General features: G+C 38.7%; 1 protein-coding gene across 1 annotated transcript in view; it reads right to left on the reverse strand.

The window, feature by feature from the left end:
• Positions 1-1,030: 1,030 nt before the first annotated feature.
• The window catches only part of LOC145768259 (glycogen phosphorylase, muscle form-like), a 50,176-nt gene continuing 31,127 nt past the window's right edge, over positions 1,031-20,079 (reverse strand). The window contains exons 14-19 of the mRNA XM_082579741.1: positions 14,139-14,264; positions 11,556-11,677; positions 10,541-10,640; positions 9,324-9,445; positions 8,669-8,876; positions 1,031-2,102 (exon numbers count right to left, since the gene is read on the reverse strand). Coding sequence (XP_082435867.1) covers positions 1,914-2,102; positions 8,669-8,876; positions 9,324-9,445; positions 10,541-10,640; positions 11,556-11,677; positions 14,139-14,264 — 867 coding nt within the window. The 3' untranslated portion in view covers positions 1,031-1,913. The remainder of the gene's footprint in view (positions 2,103-8,668; positions 8,877-9,323; positions 9,446-10,540; positions 10,641-11,555; positions 11,678-14,138; positions 14,265-20,079) is intronic.

Here is a 20,079-nt window from a genome sequence, read left to right on the forward strand (position 1 = left end):
TACGCGCCAACTTTGTTTAACATTCCACCGCAGAAAGGCTAAATCAAGGAATTAAAAATACACGCTATAAGTATACTATGATATATGTCCGCCCCATTAGCTCAGTGGTTGTCCGCCCCGTTAGCTCAGTGGTTAAGCGCCCGGCTCAAGATCACGCGGCGCAAGTTCGACTCTCGGGGTGTGCGCTTGAGCAACGCATTTTCAGGACTGTTCTCCATTCAGCGACACCTAGTGAATGGAATAATTCCCCGGCAACAACACTTCAACAATTGGAAAACTTCACTCTGTCAATCTCGGTAACCGGCCCTGCGTCAAGAGCCTCAAGTATGCGAAACTACCAGGTATAACCAATCAAGGCTTTGTCAGTCCGAAGATAAAGATTCAAAACCAACCAACCATATAGCGAACATTGCATAGCTAGGCTACGATTTTGGTAGAGAGGTGATTTTCTTTAACCATAGATAGATACAACCACACGGCATTAAACATCATACATTAGGCTAGAGTGAACATAAAACTATGAACGTTTTCGGCCATACTCAAGTTAGCTCTTCTCAATTGACGAAAATAACTAGGCAATGGCTAACCAACGGATGCCCTGACATATAGCGACAACACGAGAGAAGAAAATAACTGATTTTACAATATCTAACTTACATTGAAAATAACTGATATACACAATGAATATTGAAAAACGAAAAGCACAAGAAAGAAACTGCAAAGCAGAGGAGAAAGGCACATCACATGGCGGTTAATTACGCGAGGCAAAAAAGCGCATGATACAACAAATTACGAAAAAACGTTTAGGAGATAGGAAGCACCTGAGGCAAACAACTGCGTATTGAGGCGAGGATTGCAAGATTTTATGAGCAGCTGAGTATGGCCGAAAACGTTCGTAGTTTATAGTTTATGTTCACTATAATTTATTATGTTAAATGCCGTCTGGTTGCTTGGTTTTATCTGTCTATTGCATAGGCTATCTAAGAAACGAAGCTGTCACTATCACTACAGGCGAGACCACTGAAGCGGATTCATTGTGAAACAAATGATATTGAAAAAAGATAGCACGCAAAAGCAGCAGTGGGAGGACATTCTACTGGCGACATAACTGTAACAACGCAATCACTGCTAGAACAAAACGGCGTGACCATTAAATGGTACACCATGAGCAGCCAGTTTACTGCATTCTCCAGTAGCCTAAAAGCTACAAATATAAATTTATAAAGCACATGCTAAATATACGCTTCGACAGGCCGGAAACAGATATGATATATGATGACGTGACGTACGCAAGACCCTTCCTTTTTAAATGAACATGAAATAGGTTGCTCCAAATCCACAGGTGAGGATCATTATTTGTTGTTAGAGTTTGACGTAACTCGGTCTGTGATGTATTTTGGTTTATGATGTCGAACTGCAAACCGGTCGAAGCCCTGGACGTCGGTTAAGCACGCATCTTTGCTCTACTTGGCAGTTATGACGTTGCGCCTGTGTTGGTAGTTGTGCTAGAAGTGACTTGATTTTAGTGATGTACTTTCTTTGCATCACATTCAGCAATCTGCAAGTACGATGCGAATTCGGACAAAGTTGTTGATCCCAGAAGTCACCTCTGTTCTTTTTGCTGCCATGTTATTCGTTTTCAATGCAACATATAGCACATCCGAAGCAGCCTGATTGTTTCAAATTCGAACACTGGCATTTCTAATAGACACTGAGTAGCCTACGCTATTTATAGATAGGCTTACGTTATTACCAAACAGGCGTTTTCTTTAAAAAAGGATATGAAGTGGCCACCCCTCAAGTAAATCTTGCGTACGCCACTGTATGGTGATTAGTGATTGCACTAGAAAGCAGAAAACAATCAGGCATGCAACATAATACGTTTGAATATCTTTCGTGCAAAGGATGACCGTCTAGAAGTCGTTGCGGGGTTTTGTGGGTTCGGTTCGATCTAATGGTTCATGCGGGGCGGGAATTTTCTGGTGAGGTTTGGGTTCAACTCCCCAGATTTCCCGCGCATATTGCGTAATCGTACGATCGCTAGAGAACTTTCCGGATGAGGCAATGTTTGCGATGCACATCCTGGTCCATTTGGTGGCATCCTATAACAGGAGGTTCAGCAATTCATTGAGGCAAAACACACGAAAACTGATGAATTGATTTTCCTTTTGCTGGAGCAAAGTGAAAGTAGGATGCGCGACCATCAGTTAGCCGAGCCAGACAGCCGCCTAAACTTATTTTATTTTGTATGCTATAGAATACCAATTGTATTTAATCCAACGTAATACGTTTGTTTTTAATATCTAAATGCGTTTCAAACGAACTGGTTTTTCCCTTACTACCACCAGTATTGCAGTGGCATACATATTTTCGAAATTTTGCATTGTTCCCTCATTGTCTTAAGTCACGAAACGCTACTGATGTGATAAAACAATTCATAATTCTGCTTTTACTTTGAGACGTAAATATAACCTTGATAAACATAAAAACTTTTCAGTATCTATCATCGCCTTTGTGACGACGCAACTGCACATTTAATGGTTTGTTATTTAACAAAAATCGGGGTAGCTTTTATGAAGAAAGCTGCACTAAGTTTATGTATTAAATAAAAGTCAAAATCATTCTCTAATCCTATATATACATTTTTATCACCACTTTCAGCGTTGAACTAAAGCTTTTCGAAATTAAAAGAACTAAGCAACTGGCATACCAACCAATCTACCAACAGTAGGATGTTTCATTTTCACAAGATTTTTGAAATCAGAAATGCTTGGGGTCCAATGAGATCGGATTTCGGTCACGTACATCCGATCTAAAACATTTCTTCGATCGGATGACTTTTGGAGGGTGCGCAGCCCCTCTAAAGTTTGAAAAATTGAAGCGAGGAAAATTTGCAGAAGTATGCGATATCTCGGTAAAGGAATGAGATACGAAGACGTGCAAGGTGTCAACTAGTGCGCAATGGCCAATTTTTTTTTGTTAATTATACTATGACCTAACAATGCAGGATTGCATATGGATGACTTGTAGATTATTATACTGTGCTTTTTAAGTTTTCAGAACTACATTCTTGTTCGAGTTTGTAGTAACAAGATTTGTCAGTTCTGTAGGGTTGTTTTGAGAAGCTCTCGTTGCAGAATTGATTCGACGTCACTCGCCATCTGCTGTTTTAAATTATATACTACGGATTGTTATTGCAGGTGTTAAGATTTAAGTATTGGCTATTTGTACCCATGAGTTCAATTGCTGTAATGCCAGAAACAAGACTTGATGCCAGTAAGACATTGCAGAAATATGAAAAGCTGCAAGGGAATATTTTACCCACAAACAGTGGCGTACGCAGGATTTTCTCAAGGGGGGGGCCATTGAGAGTAGCGTAGCCAAGAATTTTGAAAGGGGGGGTTTCGACGGCATTTTCTCTTAAGACGACACCCAGCGGCGGGGGGTCTGGGGGGCCTCCACCAGAAAATTTTGAAAAATTACTTTGAAGTTGGTGCATTCTGAGAGCATTTTCAACAAAAATGTGGGTATGAATATTCCTGTAAAATGGTGCTGTCAGGTGGCATGTCAAAAGGATAAGATCATGTTTTCTTCGGCATTTTTCGGAAATAAAGCTAAGTCTCTATGTTTTCTTGTTGTTAATTCCTGGCTGAGATGTTTGGTATTGGCAAAACTCGCTCTTTTAATGCAGTTTTGTTTAAAATTAGGCACGTTTTTTTTAGACTGAAACCATCATTCCCAAGCATAAAGAGACTGAAAGCATCATTCTCAATATCGTGACGTCACACGCGTGCCAAAGTGGGGTTGTAACCCCCAAGGCCCAACCCCCCCCTTGGCTATGCCACTGGCCATTGATATCCCTAGTTTAGACTTTATCCATTTCTCTCTCACTAATCACTATAATAGGCTTACAGAACACTATATGCTACATTGGCATACCTGGGGTGGGGTAGGTGGATTGGGCTATGTATTTCGTATTGGCTTAGTCTATAAAACAACATTGTTACAGTAATTGCTTTGACAGAGCAATGCAAAACATATTAAATGCCTTAATCTACGTCGTTAACTACTAAAACATTTTTAAGAGGGGGGGGGGCATGGCCCAATGGCCCCCCCCCTGCGTACGCCACTGCCCACAAACATAAGCATTCTTCAGCACTATAATTTTTTATGCAAGCAATGCAGTGAAACGAATCCCAAATTCTTTAAGAAGCCTCCATGTTGCAAGGAACAAACAGTTGATTAATGATAGTTTATGTTTGGGTTAGTGCCAGTCTTCTGGTGATAAGCATCATTCGAGTTAATACCAGGTTAAAACTACTCATAAACAAAGTTAAGGCAATCAAGAAAACAGCAGCAGACGGGAGCGACAGAAGATATATTCCATCAGTCGTTTGATATCTGCAAGTGCAAATGTGCCATTCCACCAAAGGTGAAGTTTTACAACTGTAGACTTTCTTGAATGAATGTGAATGGATACACCGTTTCCAAGAAGAAGTTGAGTTTTAGCAAGATCAAAGGTCTGCCAGAAAGATGTTTATTACTGCATCTCAGGACAGATCTTTTACTTTAAGGGTAAAACATAGATTGAGTCATCAGAGTTCTTACCAGCAAAAGTTACCAAGTGAAGATGAACCATCTTGCTCTTATTCAGCCAACTCAGAAACTTCCAGCCCGGAGTACAGGAGAGGCTAAGGCCAAGGGCTTCAGATGTTAGTACATTTGATATAGCCGTTTCCAGCAGTGAGTCTTCGAAAGATGAGACACGAGGTTTAATTCTTGATTCTGATTTTGTCAAGAAAGCAGTAACAGGTGGCAAGATGTATGCTAACAAACAAAACAAAAACGGAAACTCGCTGTAAGTTCTTCAAGCTGCATTTTAGCTGACAGACGAAACACTTCATCAACAATCTGACCAGTTGCTTGTATGTGCTGCTGACGATATTGCTGGCTTGTTGCCTTACCGATTACCGCGTATAGAGGTAGGGGAAAAACAAGAAAGCTGTCTTTAGAAAAATGTGATGACATCTCTGTTTCCGATTTTCTGCAGCTTCACTACGATGGCCGAAATGTGAATGGTATGAATCGTTATGTGTTTTTAGTTTAGACGCATGATCGAGCAAAGAACAAAACTATGGAGAGAGTTATCGGAGTAATTTTCTCAAGGAAATTTCTGTTAATAGTGAAGCTGTCTTTAATGCGATTATTGGTGCATGTGGTGAAAATCTATCCAAAGCATACTCAATCATGAGTGATACAGCGAGATTAAACACGAGTAAAAATAGTGGTGTTAATAAACGAGTGACTGATTACATCATCGAAAATATTGGACAAGAGATATAACGAGATATATTCTTTTGAATGTATGTGTGATGAAAATGAAATTTACTTGTCTCACGTAATTGCTGAGGCTGAAGGAAAAAGCAAGGGCCCGGGTGCAATGCAAGAAGGCGCACTATTCAACATAATTAAGCGTATACGACAAAATATGGCTTGGACAATTCCAGAGAAGTTTCAGAAAGATCTCCTGCAAACTTTTGAAGCAATTGATTCCACACTCGTGACTGTAGCACGGCGCTACTAACTGGATCACGCAAAAAGCTGGCTCTTTCCACAAAATGTTGCCATAAGCACATATTCAGACAATCCACCTTTCTCTAAAAATGTGCTGACAAACTTTACCTCACTTCCTCACTACCCAGACTTGATGACCAGTTTGGTCCTTCTGCCACTCCTATTATCATCAGCAAACAACTTAGCTCACTTTGTAATCTTGTATTGTTTTTTCGTTTGTTTTTTTTTTCGCATATGCTGGTGATGCAAAATGAAAGAACTTCTTCTTCAGTGAGGTAGGTAAGCATCGAAAATGTGCTGCAACAAAGACCAAACCTGAAGCATTTCTTCACTGTTCAAAGCAAACAAGCGCCATGTGTTTTGTTTGGAAACAGGCAGTTCTGGAAGAGCGTCAACAATTCAACAACCACAATAATATATCAAATGATAGGAAAATAGGGAAGCTCAAACAATTTCTACAACCAAAGAAGATTGTTGACAACTCTGACCAACGAATCAAAGTTGATATAGACTGAGGTCGTATTTGAGCAATGATGAAAAATAATAGTTAGTGTTACATGCCGGTACTTAATTTTTTTCTTTTCTTGGGTAACATGCCCGATTCCCTTTCTATATGATGCTGCTTAGTTGTTTTGTTTTCACCAGTTATGGCTGAATCCCTGTTTTTGTAGCTGCGTTTGTACTGTATACCTCTGGCATGCAAGCATTGTAGGCTATTGCTCAATTTAATGTATTGAATTTAATTTCTTGTTGAATGTACAGCATGTTTTTCTTCGCGCTCACACGGTGTATGACTCTTGATTGGCACAGACACAATGTTAACTGTTCTGTTTAATTGCTCTGTGTTAGTAGCTTATGCTGAAAAGTTTACATGTGAGACGGTATTCTAAGCCAAGCCCATCCTGAAAGGAAGTCCATTGTTGTGGAGAATTTAATGCACACTTGTACGTTGTATCCTATGTCACACTCATACGGGGGCCCGGGGGGCGGCGCCCCCCGTAAATTTATGGTTGAGGGGCAACAAAAATGGCTATTACAAGTGGTGTTTTAAAGATAAAATACTTCGCGAGAGATTTAGATCATTTATTTTAAACGGACTTAAAGAATGCCGAAAACGAAAAACAGCCTGCGTTGCTGTTGCCCGCAAACAGCAGCTGATCGCATGGCTTTCTCTGGAACGTGAAGTACTACTGAGATGCGCACGGCACGCACGCTCACAGTCACACACTGCTTACCTTCCCGCGCGTGAGACGCAACTTCAAAGTCAAAACGCGTGGTAGCGAAAAAGCGAATGCGAGGTTGAATAATTATTCTAATTTCACGAGTTATCCAAACGTCCGTTAGATTTTTTGTGACTTCAAACATGAAATCGATTTTAGCAAACTTTATCGAGTTGAAACTACGACACACCGAACAATTACGTGAATACAGCCTGGAAATCATACCGTATGGAAATTTAAAAGTAGATGATAGAGTAAGTTACGCTGCTAGAATAGTCACGTAACTATTCACTGCAATATTACGTAACCAGCTAAATTAGACGCGCTATTTTCAACAAGGTCTTCCCGCTGTGAGATCATGATTCAACAGAACGCCTTGTTTTGTTCGCAATGTGTGAGAATTAAATCGAAAACCGATTAAAGAAAAGGTGTTTAATGGTCTTGGTCGCAGATATTGCTTGCATTAACGACGTCTCTTACCGCTATTATCACCTAGCCAACCTGACATCATTGTTTTATGCGACCGCTAAGGTTTGACATCGACTTCAACGATCATGGAATGTTACGTACCGGTAATAAAAACGATTATATCTTACACGCAAAAATAAAAAAATTGATCTCTTAAAACAGCTCTTTCTGCTGCTTTGTCTAGTGAGCTTTGCATATTGCTCAACAAGTGCATAAAGTTTAGAATTGACAAGAAATCATTAAATTTGAAAATTAAGTTTGAATCACTGCAAATAAACGTATTCAAAACTTTTAATTCGACCGACGCTATTTCACACTCCGTAATCTACGTCGGCAATGATTTTGCCGCAGCAAAAATGCGTTAATTTTGAAAACTGCTGAGCTGGGGACAACAGCTTGTCCCGTGTGTAGGTTGAACCTGTCTTTTTGAGGTGAAAATTACTTGCGAAAATCTCGACCTATACTCGAGTATATACGGTATTCGATAAAAGACTATAAAGACTTTCGATAAAAAACAGAAGAGAAAACACTTCGCCGTTGGTAACGCTTTGAAGGTAAGTAATTAGCAAAACGAGCGAAACGAGGTTAATGAAACTGATAGCGGGTTTCCACTCTGCTTGAGATCATGATTTTTTGCGTTTTATTTCGATAACTTCACTGTCTTGATCGTTGTTATTCACTCGCACGAAAAGGAAATGAATACGACTAGGCGGACTGCATGTGTAAAACTAATCGTTTCAAACAGCGGTTCTAATAAGTTCGGTTTGCGACCTAGGTGTCAATGTAAACAAGACAGTAAGCTTAATCAAAGACTATTTCGATTGAGTAAAATAGCGTTATGGCTATGACGTCATCACCTTTCTCGCCCCCAAGGTTTTTTTGAAAAGTCGGCGCCTATGGCCACACTTGTACGTTGTACCCTCGTTAGCACATAAGGTTTGTTGCTCTCCATAACTTGTTATCCTTGTAGTTACTGGAAAGCGTTTCGCTTCTGCAAAACTGGGAACAAAACATCAAAAATATGAAAAAAAAAACAAATTTTTGCAATTAACTTTTTTCCGTTGCAGATAGGGTAGTAAAAAGTATTATGCGCAGATAGGATTTCCGCACAAGTTGAAACCTTACACGTCTTTGTATCTCCTTTCGCTACCGAAATATCACATACTTTCTGCAAAATTTTCCACACTTCAATTTTTACAACTTTGAAGGGGCTGCGCAGTGCGCATCCTTTAAAAGTCGTCCGATCGAAAAAATATTTTGGATCGGCTGTATGTAACCGACATCCGATCTGATTGTACCTCCAGCATTTCTGATTTCAAAAATTGTGAAAAAATGACACCCTAATACAGTCAATAAATGTCAATCTCAGAGACTGCGTCATTACGCCACAGTCATCGCTAACTTACTTTGTAGATTTCACTGACTCTGTCCTGACATTTGACGTAATCCTCAAAGTCAGCGCAGAGTTTGAACCGATCATGGTCGAGCAGATGGTCCACAAAACCGCTAAACTGGTCCGCATCGTTCGAGCAAAAGTAGCCGGATGCTATTTGGTCGAGAGCGGTGCGGAGTTCTGGCACACGATGATAGAAGTCGCGCGCGTTGTAACCTTTCCTGTAAAGAGATCGTAACTTTCGGTGAGTGGAAGATCAGCTTTTATCAATTTACGTTAGACTTACGTTTCGTGACCAATTCGTTCGATGTTCTTCGTATCTAGTGCTAGACAATGACTTTCAAGAGTATAACCATTACACCCTATCTCTGTCATAAAACAGAAGACTACTTAAAATGTAAAGGTTTAGACAACTGAACAACCCAGCTATGCTAAGTCAACAAGAAACCATTCTACAATAAAGGCAGGTGGTTCACGAGAGCACAAATCAAAGAACAACTGGAGGGTAAAACATGTCGGCGGAATAACTAATAAAAATCAGGGACGTAGGCAATGGAAAAAATATAATTATTTAATAAATTAACATCGCAAAACGTGAGAACAACGCAAAAACAAAGCAAAATATAATTACAGTCACATTAATGGCAGACAATACAGAGGTTGCTTACCTGTCCAGTTCTTCTACTTGACGAACGTTCATTCCGAAGATGAAGATGTTTTCGTTTCCCAGTTCCTCAGCCATCTCCACGTTGGCACCATCCAGCGTCCCGATGGTGAGCGCCCCATTCAGCTGAACACAGGGACATCTTAAGACAAGCATCCCACACAACAGTGGCTCAACATTATTTGATAACACACCATAAAATACGCAAAATAATAATACCTGCAATACGCTGACATAATTTGCTATAACCGGAGTTTCCTACAATGGCAGCTTTGCTGACTATGCTATATATAGTATATATGTTAAATAATACTATTAATACTACAAAAAGTGTTCAATGCCAAGCAGAAAAAACAAGCTGAGCAAATTACATCATCATCATCATTAAATTACAGATTCTACATATATGGATTTCCATTAAGGATAGGCTAGGGGATCTCCTGACTAAGAAGCAGCAGGCCAGCGATTCTCTATCAAGTATCAATTAATCATTCTTTATTACAAAAATACATGGAAAATCAGCAGAGCCCTATTGGCATATGCATTTCGCTCTAACTGTAGAGCATCATTAGTGCCTAAAAAACAAACACAAGAAAGTTTGATTTTTAAGAAAGTTATTGATTTGCACTTAACACTTAGGTCATGGACCCATTGTTTTGCCATGTTCTGTCAGTGTCACTCAGTTTTATTTTGACATGCTATCTTCACACAGTTTCATTTTGTACGTTTTGCTTTAGCCATTCGACTCTCATCAACCTTGGTTTGCTCTTGCGCATTGTCATCATTATTTTATCATAGTAGTTAGGTTCGTGTAGTTTAGTTTAAATTTGCCTATAAATATTTTACGCAGCCTGTAAATATTTACGCAGTATTCTACCAGTTAGTCTTGGCCAGTATCTTAGGCTACTGCAGATTCATTTATTTATTTAGTGACAGCTTTTAGGTAATGCTTTCTTATGTTTGTTTTTTAGGCACTAATGATGCTCTACAGTTAGAGCGAAATGCATATGCCAATAGGGCTCTGCTGATTTTCCATGTATTTTTGTAATAAAGAATGATTACAGATTCTATTAAATTACAATTACAGTATTTGAATAAGGACCTTATGATGATCCCCATTTTAGGGTGAAACAGGCTGTGAAGGTTTTGGAAAGTAATAACTATACTGTCTTTGATGTGGTATTATACCTTTTATACCTCATATCTTCGCTATATACCTACCATGAACTTCATATTCCCAGTACCGGAAGCTTCAGTGCCGGCAGTTGATATTTGTTCGGACAGATCAGCAGCAGGGATAATTTTTTCTGCTAAGGAAACACTGCAAAACAGCAATGAAATGCAGTTTCATTGATGACCCATGAACATACACATACACAGGTCTGGACGCCTCCAATTTTAGTATTTTTTTTCAAATCCAACTTTCGCCCTGGTTTTAGAATACAACAGGACATTCTAAGACCTCTGAAAATTTATTTTTGCCATTTTCGTCCAAAATTCCCCCCACCTACCCTGAAAATCACTTTTTGTTTATGGCATTTAAAATTCAAATATTATTCGCTACTGTACTAAAACACATTAACTATGTTGTAAAACCGCCGTAAACATTTTTCTGGTTTTGGTTTCAAACATAATGTTAATGCTATATCAGAATATAATGTTATATCTGTACGAAGTGTGGCAGTGCAAGCACCCCATTACCCCATAGCCAAACATCTCAGCAGATTATTTTGGATTGATAGTTTGAGATGGAGAGCTTCAACATGTTTTTGGTATATGAGTGATCGATCCAGTTTCCCTTCTATGTATGTGGGTGTTGTTTTGTGTGGATATGGGTGTCGTTGTTGGATGGATGGGTGGTCATTTTATTTTTGTTTGGATGCGAAACGTTCATAAAACAAAAACGTACAGTGTGCATCCAATGAGAGAGTGCCAAAGACCGTAGCCCTGAAGGCGTAGGAGGTCGTCGATGGATAAGCTCTTACCGTCTAAATTTTCTGTTGTTCAAGTGGAAAGGTGTTGACATAGTTTTGTCTAGGTTCTATCTGAGTTTCCACAGTCTCAGGTGCTCCGAAATTATGGCTGTAAGTAGTTTTTCCACACTATGCCATCGCGTGTTGGAGTGGTGCGAGATCGCCGGCATAAGCACACCAGTGTGACTTGGTTTTAGAGATGTCAATCATGTAAAGTCTAGAGAACTAAAGACTATAAAGTGATCATAACAATGCTGGCCTACCGATAGTTCTCGAGATAGACGACCTTGAGTTTGTCACCAACGATGGGATCGTTATTGACGACGGATGCGATGCTGTTGATGAGCTTGATGATCAGCTTGGCAGTGTGGTACCCAGGCGCAGCCTGTCACAAGAAAGTATAGTCTACATTTGAAGAGCTTGTTTCCAAAACCGCTTACATCCACTTTCGGTGATTTCGAGAAAACCACGAAAAACGTTTATGACAGTTTCGCTTGGTAAATGTAATGCGCTTTTGATTTCTAACGATGTATAACTACCTACTGAATTGAGCCATGACGTTTGTCCAGATCTAAGGAATATTAGAAGGCTTAGAATCGCCTTTTTATAAAATTACAAATGTGGATATAAGCGGTTTTGGAAATAAACTGGAGAATAAAAATTGCCAGAATGACAGAAACCAATTTTTGAAACCATTTTTCCCAGCTGACCACCACTAATTCATCACCACAATCCAAATTCACTTTAAACAAAGCAAAAAAACACAGTTATAAAGCTCAAGTAGGCTACTAAGCAGTCTGAGCACCGTTGGTAGCTGCAACAATAGGCTGCAAGCCTATAACAGTGCTTATCAGTGTTGCCAGATAGTAGATGCTTCAAACTACCAAACACATTTCAAATTTTGCCAAACTGACCAGAGACTGACTGTCAACTCACCAAAAATGTTTGCCAAAGTTCTGCCAACTCAAAATTTACTGCCAAACAACGTAAAATTCTGCCAAATCTCGAATTTGGTAGTGAAATTTGCCAAATGGTAACACTGCTGCTTATTACGAAACGATGACGAAAACGGTTTAACAATCAGCGATATGTCACGTCATACAATGGCTTAATATGATTGGTTAATTGTGGATACAAGTGGTTTTGGAAACAAAGTGTGATGGCGCGTAAGCGGTTTTGGAAGAAAACGCAATTTTTAGTGTCGAATTTGAAGCAGAAAGAGAAGGTTTTGGAAAAAAAGGAATGGATATGACACTCTAAACTCAATTTTGGTAAAAGTGGCGCCTAAGCGGTTTTGGAACTGGGCTCTTCATTGACGTCACGGAGATATTATATAAAAGACGATGTTTAAAGCGATCTTTCCGCAAAACTAGTGGCGTGCATCATAACGATTAGGTCACAAAAACAAAATCTCTCGTGCCCGTTTGGTTTGTTGGACAGATTTATTGTTCCACAATGAAACTAATAAGTTGAAAAATATGCTGCATTTAAATGGATATCCGTCGTATTTTTTCGATAAAGTATTGAAAACTTTTTTGGATAAAAAACAGAAAGATATACCCGAAGAAGACGATTTTAGCAACTTTTTTGATATACCATTCTTGGGAAAAGATTCGGTAAGATTTTCAAAAAATCTAGCTAAAATTGTTAAAAAGAAATACGATTGTGACATTTACCCTGTATATAGAACGTTCAAAGTAGGCAGATATTTCCAACTTAAGTCACCTACGCCCTTTGCTCTATGTTCTAATGTTGTGTATAAATTCAGTTGTTTGCGTGATGCAAGCCTGACATACATCGGTATGTCAACAAGACATTTATCGACTAGACCTGGGGAACACTTGAATTTGAGTTCCACACAGAAAAGTGCCATTAAAGATCACATTTTCTCGTGTACAGTATGCAAAAACAACGTTTGAATAAAACAATTTGAGATCATGTCCAGAGGAAGGTCTGAGTATCAAACTAAAATCTTAGAAGCCTTGTACATAAAATGTAACAATCCGCCTTTGAACAGACAATTGTATGCTTGCGGCTCATCTTTCTTGCTCTCTGTATTTTAAAATAAGTTTTTTCGCACCTTGCCTTTCTACCACATCATGTGATCTGTTCAACACCTTTTGATGCAGTTACCTTTGATTCTCGCAGAGCCTATATCGTTGAGTTTGAGCTAGTCAGAAGTACTGTGCAGTTTTTTGTTTTTTCCTGTTTACTGTATAGTTATAATAACCATTGTATTTTATTCAGATGTCGTAAAAATTGTATATATGTTATTCCTGAAGAGAACATCGTGTGATGTCGAAAACGTTCGATATTTAATTGTTGCGTAGTTTTGTGTTTTTTGTAAATATAATAATCTTTAATATGTTAAACTTGATAACGTTGCTCGGCTTCGTATGCCTATGGTACAACAAGACAAACTCTCTACCGAAGCTGTAAAAACAAAGTCATGCCACAAGATTTAGTTAATGCTAGACTGGGCTGTAGGTTAAAGACTCAGGGCAATATTTGGGATGTCGAATATGATTGGTTTGGTTGGGTTTCTGAATCTTTATCCTCGGACTAACAAAGCCTTGATAGGTTATTCCTGGTAGTTTCGCATACTTGTAGAGGCTCTTGACGCATGGCCGGTTACCGAGATTGGCGGAGTGAAGTTTTCCGATTGTTAAAGTGTTGTTGCCGGGAAATTATTCCATTCACTAGGCGCCGCTGAATGGAGAGCAGTCCTAAAATGCGTTGCTCAAGCGCACAACCCGAGAGTCGAACCAGCGCCGCGTCATGTTGAGCTAGGCGCGTAACCACTGAGCTAACGGGGCGGACGATCTTAAAGGTAAATTCCGGCTAACCTTTCCTCCAATCATGACAGTCCTCGGCACAAACTCCATGTTGGGGTTGGCCTTGATCCTGTTGTACATAACGACTATGTGCAGAGCGTTCATCAGCTGGCGCTTGTACTCGTGAATTCTTTTCACCTGCAAATCATTCATCAACAGTTAAGTGTGGTAACGGAAGCTAGACGCGGTCCTTTTGGATGAAAAAATTTTGAAACAAAATTGTCTTCCGAATATTTTTTGAAACACTTTTACTTTGTACAATCTCACTAGGGAGCTGACTCTCTGTAAGTTTGTCGTCGCAAAAATGTCGGTAGTTGTATCGACAATACGCTTGGTAAAAAGTAATATTCTTTTTCGACCGATTGTTGATGGTGCTTGATCAGCTGTGACCTGCCTCCATTTTGCTTTTAATAATAATTACAGTGAAAAGTAATACTGTAGTGAGATCGCTTTTAAAAAACTTAAATATTCTTTCATCTTTTTACTTTAAACCCTGAGAATACTATTAAATCATGGTCATCTACTTTTCACACATCAATCAAAGGTGTCAAATGTCGCTGGCAAAATATGCATCAAACATAAGTTTAATTTGAATACGGTTTGATAGATTATGATCAAAGAAACATGCACCAAGCAGAAAATTAAGCAAGCTCCACAGTAAGGGCGCGTTCACACTATACGAAAACATCGTGGCAGCAACGCGAAGCAAACGTTTGACGAGAAAAAAAAGTGTCTACACTACAGTTATTTCAACGCAGACAAAGCAAAGCGAATACCCATGCCTTTATGACGCAACAATGCTTTTTTCAGCTGCTGTAAAAATTGTTTGATCAGTGTCAATGGTGCCACTACTAGTGTTTTTCCACTAGAATTGTTTTTTGGATTGCATCCAGTGTTTTTTAGCGATATGTTGATGTGCATAACTTTGGACAGTGTTCAAAGTAGCCCTACCTATTGTTTTGTTTGTTTGGCTGTATCAATGTGTGTGTAGTACTTTTCAAAGTGGACTATGTTGCACCCAATGATGACCAAATTTGAGATATTTATCATAAATACTTTAAAAAATGCACGCAAGTGACGCAAATAATTATGAAAAGTGTCCAAAGTAGCCCCACCTTATGGTACGCTTAGTCGCTTACATTTCGGGTGTGGATTATAATGGTAAAAGACGAGGGGCCATTTTATTTTGCTCCTGTAACCCCCGGCTGTAACCTTTCCACTCGGGCTTTGAAAGTAAAACACCTTATCCAAACAGGTTATTTGTGCAGATTAAATTATAGCGACATAGCGATTCTACTATATTCGCTCAGTCTGAATTTGGAAACCTATTAATCAGTGGCCAGCTTGGACTTCCAGCAGATAAACCGCCACACGATACAAACCAACCATCAACTCCGTTTGTATTTGTAGATGAAGCTTTCCCCTTAGTCAAAACTTGATGTGACCCTACCCTGGTTCAGGCCTATTATCTCATGATAAAAAAATATTCAACTACAGGCTGTCTGTCGCGTGCGCAACGAATAGTAGATAATTAATGCTTTTGGCATATTAGCTTCAAAATTTAGATGTTTTCGTCGTCCTCTTCTAGTTGCTCCTACTTCTGCAATTGTTAAGGCAGTCGTTGTTCTTCACAATTTTCTCCGACGTGAGTGTGGTACACAATATCAAAGTCCGAATTCTACTGACCATGAATATAGGAGTGGGACCGTGCACCTAGGTGAATGGAGAACGGAGGGCATTTCTCAAATGCGTCAACCGCGTCGCATCGGAAGATGAAGCTCATCTGAAGCCATGAATGTACGCGAATCTTTCAAAGATTATTTCAGTGACGTTGGAGCAGTTTCATGGCAAAATGAAAAGGCTCTGAGCACCACGTAGCTTAAGATGAATTGTAGCATGAAATAACCATTTTCAAGTTTGTTTCATCACAATGTATTTCAATGAAAAATGTAGAAACATCAGAAATGGCACACTAATATAACAGGATACCAGTTATAATGTAATGATTCCACTTGTTGTGTGTACTTTTTATTCAGCTCCATCACTTCGTTTTGGAAATTCATCCTGATTAGTTTTGGCATTTGTCTGGCCTCTTTTGCTACAAAGTCAAGGAAAGAGCCGGTGGAGTCATGTTCTTGTTCTGCAAAAATGAAAACAGATAGAAATTAACTACAGAACATTTTGAAGTTTATTATGGCAAAGAAAGGTAGGCTATTGTAGGCGAGTTTCAAAACAGCACAAAGTTTGGTTACCTGTTTCCTTCTGTATGTCTTTTAACTCTTTCATGCAAAAGCTAGCAATGGATGTCGTACAATCGCTTAATTTGCGTTTGCGACCGCCAGTTTTTTTCTTTTGCTTTGTACAAGTATCTGTGAAAGACGTAAAGCAATATGAAGCCTAAGCTATGACGTGTTTGATTGGTTTTTGAATCTTTATCCTCAGACTGACAAAGCCTCAATATGCCCGTTTCGCATACTTGTAGAGGCTTTTGAAACAGGACTGGTTACCGAGATTGACAGAGTGAAGTTTCCGATAGTTGTTGGCGGAGAAATATTCCATCCACTAGGTGCCGCTGAATGGTAAGCAGTCCTGAAATGCGTCGCTCAAACGCACACCTCAAAAACCGACCGGCGCCGCTTGATCTTGAGTGGGGTGCTTAGCCACTGACATATGTTAACAGGTCCATAAACACACACAACATAACCCACAAACGATTTGCGATGAATTCAGCATTTACAGGAACAGGCGTAGCCTTCTTCAGCTTATTTACCTGAACTCAAACGCTGGTTCAATGAAATTGGCGATGATTCTACTGAAGCAAGCTCGCTGTCCTCAAGAGAAAGAGTGACATTTTCATTTTATCTAGCAATAAATTAAAACTGACTGAGCGTCAGCTTGTATATCTCCAGCAATGTGGTTATATATGTATCTCAGCTTCATTTTCTGTAAGAGGTGATTTTTCTTGAAGCTCGTCTGAGATTCCAAACGTCAGATTTGAAGTAGTTCTGTGAAAACATTTGTATACTTTCAGTGCCATGGGTATTGGGTAAGGCTATTCGAAACAAAAATATCTCGTTTCGAAGCGAAATTCCTTTTCTTGATTTCGTTTCGAAATAATTTCTGAGTAAAGAAATTCGTTTCATTTCGAAATCCAAGCCATTTCGTTTCGTTCTGTGTTCGAAACGAAAAATACAAGAATTTGGGAATATAAAAAGTGCCAAAAACTCATACATCAAAGTGAATTAGCATTAAGGCTGTTCGAAACAAAAGTATTTCGTTTCGAAGCAAAATTCCTTTTCTTGGTTTCGTTTCGGAGCAAAAATCTTTAAAAAGAATTTCGTTTCGACTTAAAAAAGTTTGTTTCGAACAGCCCTAGTATTGGGTACGCAACAAAACATTTCAGTGACATAGCAGGCTCATCCTTGAGCAATTAATTTTCAGTTATGGCAACATACGTTTGTATGAAATACATATTGATTGAGATAAATGTAGGCTACATACAGGTATAGATTGAGTTATTTTGCACCATATAGGCTAAGTAATGCCTGAAAATACTTACTTTCTATATGCCATGACTGGGTCAAGAAAACTCATAATGTTGAGCAAACTCCACGGCTTGCCAGTGGCAGCTGCATCGCCGGATCGAGGGATTTTTTTTCCTTATTTGTCTGTATTTATCCCGAAGTGATTTCCACACTTTAGAACAGTCTGAAACTAAACAAGCATATTTTCATCTAACATGGTACATATTAATGACTTATACATACACTGACTTGTTCTGCATGTTCGGTCCTGTAATAGGCTATCATGAACAGTTACATGGCTAAAAAAACAAGTATCCCATCAAGCAAAACATTGAGTAATAAGGTGAATCTTATGTCTCTTAACTAAAGTAACTGTGGTTACTCAATGTTAGGAGAAATGCAGATGATACATTTTACTTGGATCCATGTATTGCAGGATGCAACCAAACGAATGTAACTAGTAAATAAAAACAGTCAAGTTTGGTAAGTAACTAAAATTTATTTTTTGTAGAGCTTTTGCAACCTAAAAATGTCAGGGTCATTCAAAGAGAATATGTTGTATATGATATTATATATTTGAATAAGACTACTGGTGGCCTACTGATGAAGCTGTCTTGATGGAATCAAAAGTGAAAGTTCTAAATCTAGTGCAAGTTCTACATTTTAGCGAAAGTTTTAAGCAAAAGTTTCTGGTGAAAGTTCTAAATCAGTGGTTTTCAACCTTTTTTGCATTGTGCCCCCTTAAAATAAAAATATTCAATAAAAGCATATTTTATACAAAATTGAACTAAATTTGATTCATACCGACATCCAATCTATGGTGTCTCGTTTTTCTGCGTTAATGCAAATTTTTGAAATCAATACTGTGGGATAAAATATTAATGTCACCATTATCTGAGATGCAGTCTTTTTGTATATGATACGAGGTAGATGCAATCTTTTTGCAATGTAATGACTACTTTTATTACATTCCACCAAATATTTCCATTTCTTATCAAGCTAGGCTAGAGAAAAAAATACTGAATAAACTCTACATTTTCACCAGTTGAATGTATAGCAATCTTTCATGCATTTATGGAAATCAGTTTCAGTGAGATGGTTGGTGCTTCATTTTTTTACAAGCTTGTCAATGTATGAAACTGTTGCTAAAAGTATTTTATTTTCATACAAAGTACACACTGAGGTTTTTCAATATCTTTGAGAACAATACTGACAAATCCATATTTGACATAGGATTCCAAAGAACCTTGTATACAAAAAGACTGCATCTCAGATAATGGTGACATTAATATTTTATCCCACAGTAGGCTATCTAACATAATCCCCAAGCAGTGCTTAGCATTGGACTGGACACTGCAATGTGACATACATGTACCAAGGGAAACATATACCGATAGGCTACAATTTCTTAATCATTTTTGTTTATCTGCAAGGTTTCAACAACATAGGCCTAATTAAAAAAAAATTATTTTGTGGTAGTTTATAGAGGTCTGGGTTATGTTGGTTTAGATCCCACATTGTTATTACGCAAGCTTCAAATGCAATAAACTACGAAAAGCAATTATAAAACTCTAAATATAATCCACAAATACTTTTACACTAGGCCTATATTATCTTCGGGTGGTCCTTATATGTAGTTATAATTCAAAATTTGGCAAATAAGGACCACTCTAATATTATATACCGTACTATACTACAAGACTCACCATCAGGGCAATTACATTGAGCCGCAACTTGCACCCAAGCATTCTCACGACTGTTGCGGTAGGACTGTGTCTTCAAATCTCAAAGACATGAAAAGTCCTGTACGGCCAAAATTAAAGTTTCCAGTTTCTGGTCATTGTTGAAGAATGTGCTAATTTTTTGCTGAGAGTACCGTAACAACTAGTAGGCCTAGCTACAATGATTTTATGATCTAGATCAGGGGTGGGGAACCTTTTTAGTATTGCGGGCCACATAAAATGAGAAATAACACAGGCGGGCCACTAAAAATTTCGAAATTTTGTCCAATCTTTTTGGAACATTCTGCCTTCATCACCAAATCCTCTTTTCTTTCCAGAAGCCATTATACAACGTAAAATTTTTCTAATTTAAGAAGTAGGCTACTCTGCAAAACACTCTTCACGAATGGCATAACTGACCGATTAACAATAACTGGTCACATTGTAACGTACACATTGTTGTTACAAATGGCCTTCTACGATGGATTAACTAATCATAGAATTAGAAGGCCATTCGCAATATACCGAGAATGCAGAGCCTACTCTTTTTTGAGCTGTTGTTTTAATATATTTTGGATAAAGTAAGTTTGACGCGGGCCAAATGGAACAGTCACGCGGGCCACATTCGGCCCGCGGGCCGCAGGTTCCCCACCCCTGATCTAGATGATGCCCTTTCTAAGTTACTGTTCTAACTACAGTTTCTAACTA

The sequence above is a fragment of the Aplidium turbinatum genome, chromosome 4, assembly GCF_918807975.1.
Source record: "Aplidium turbinatum chromosome 4, kaAplTurb1.1, whole genome shotgun sequence".
Lineage (NCBI taxonomy): Eukaryota > Metazoa > Chordata > Ascidiacea > Aplousobranchia > Polyclinidae > Aplidium > Aplidium turbinatum.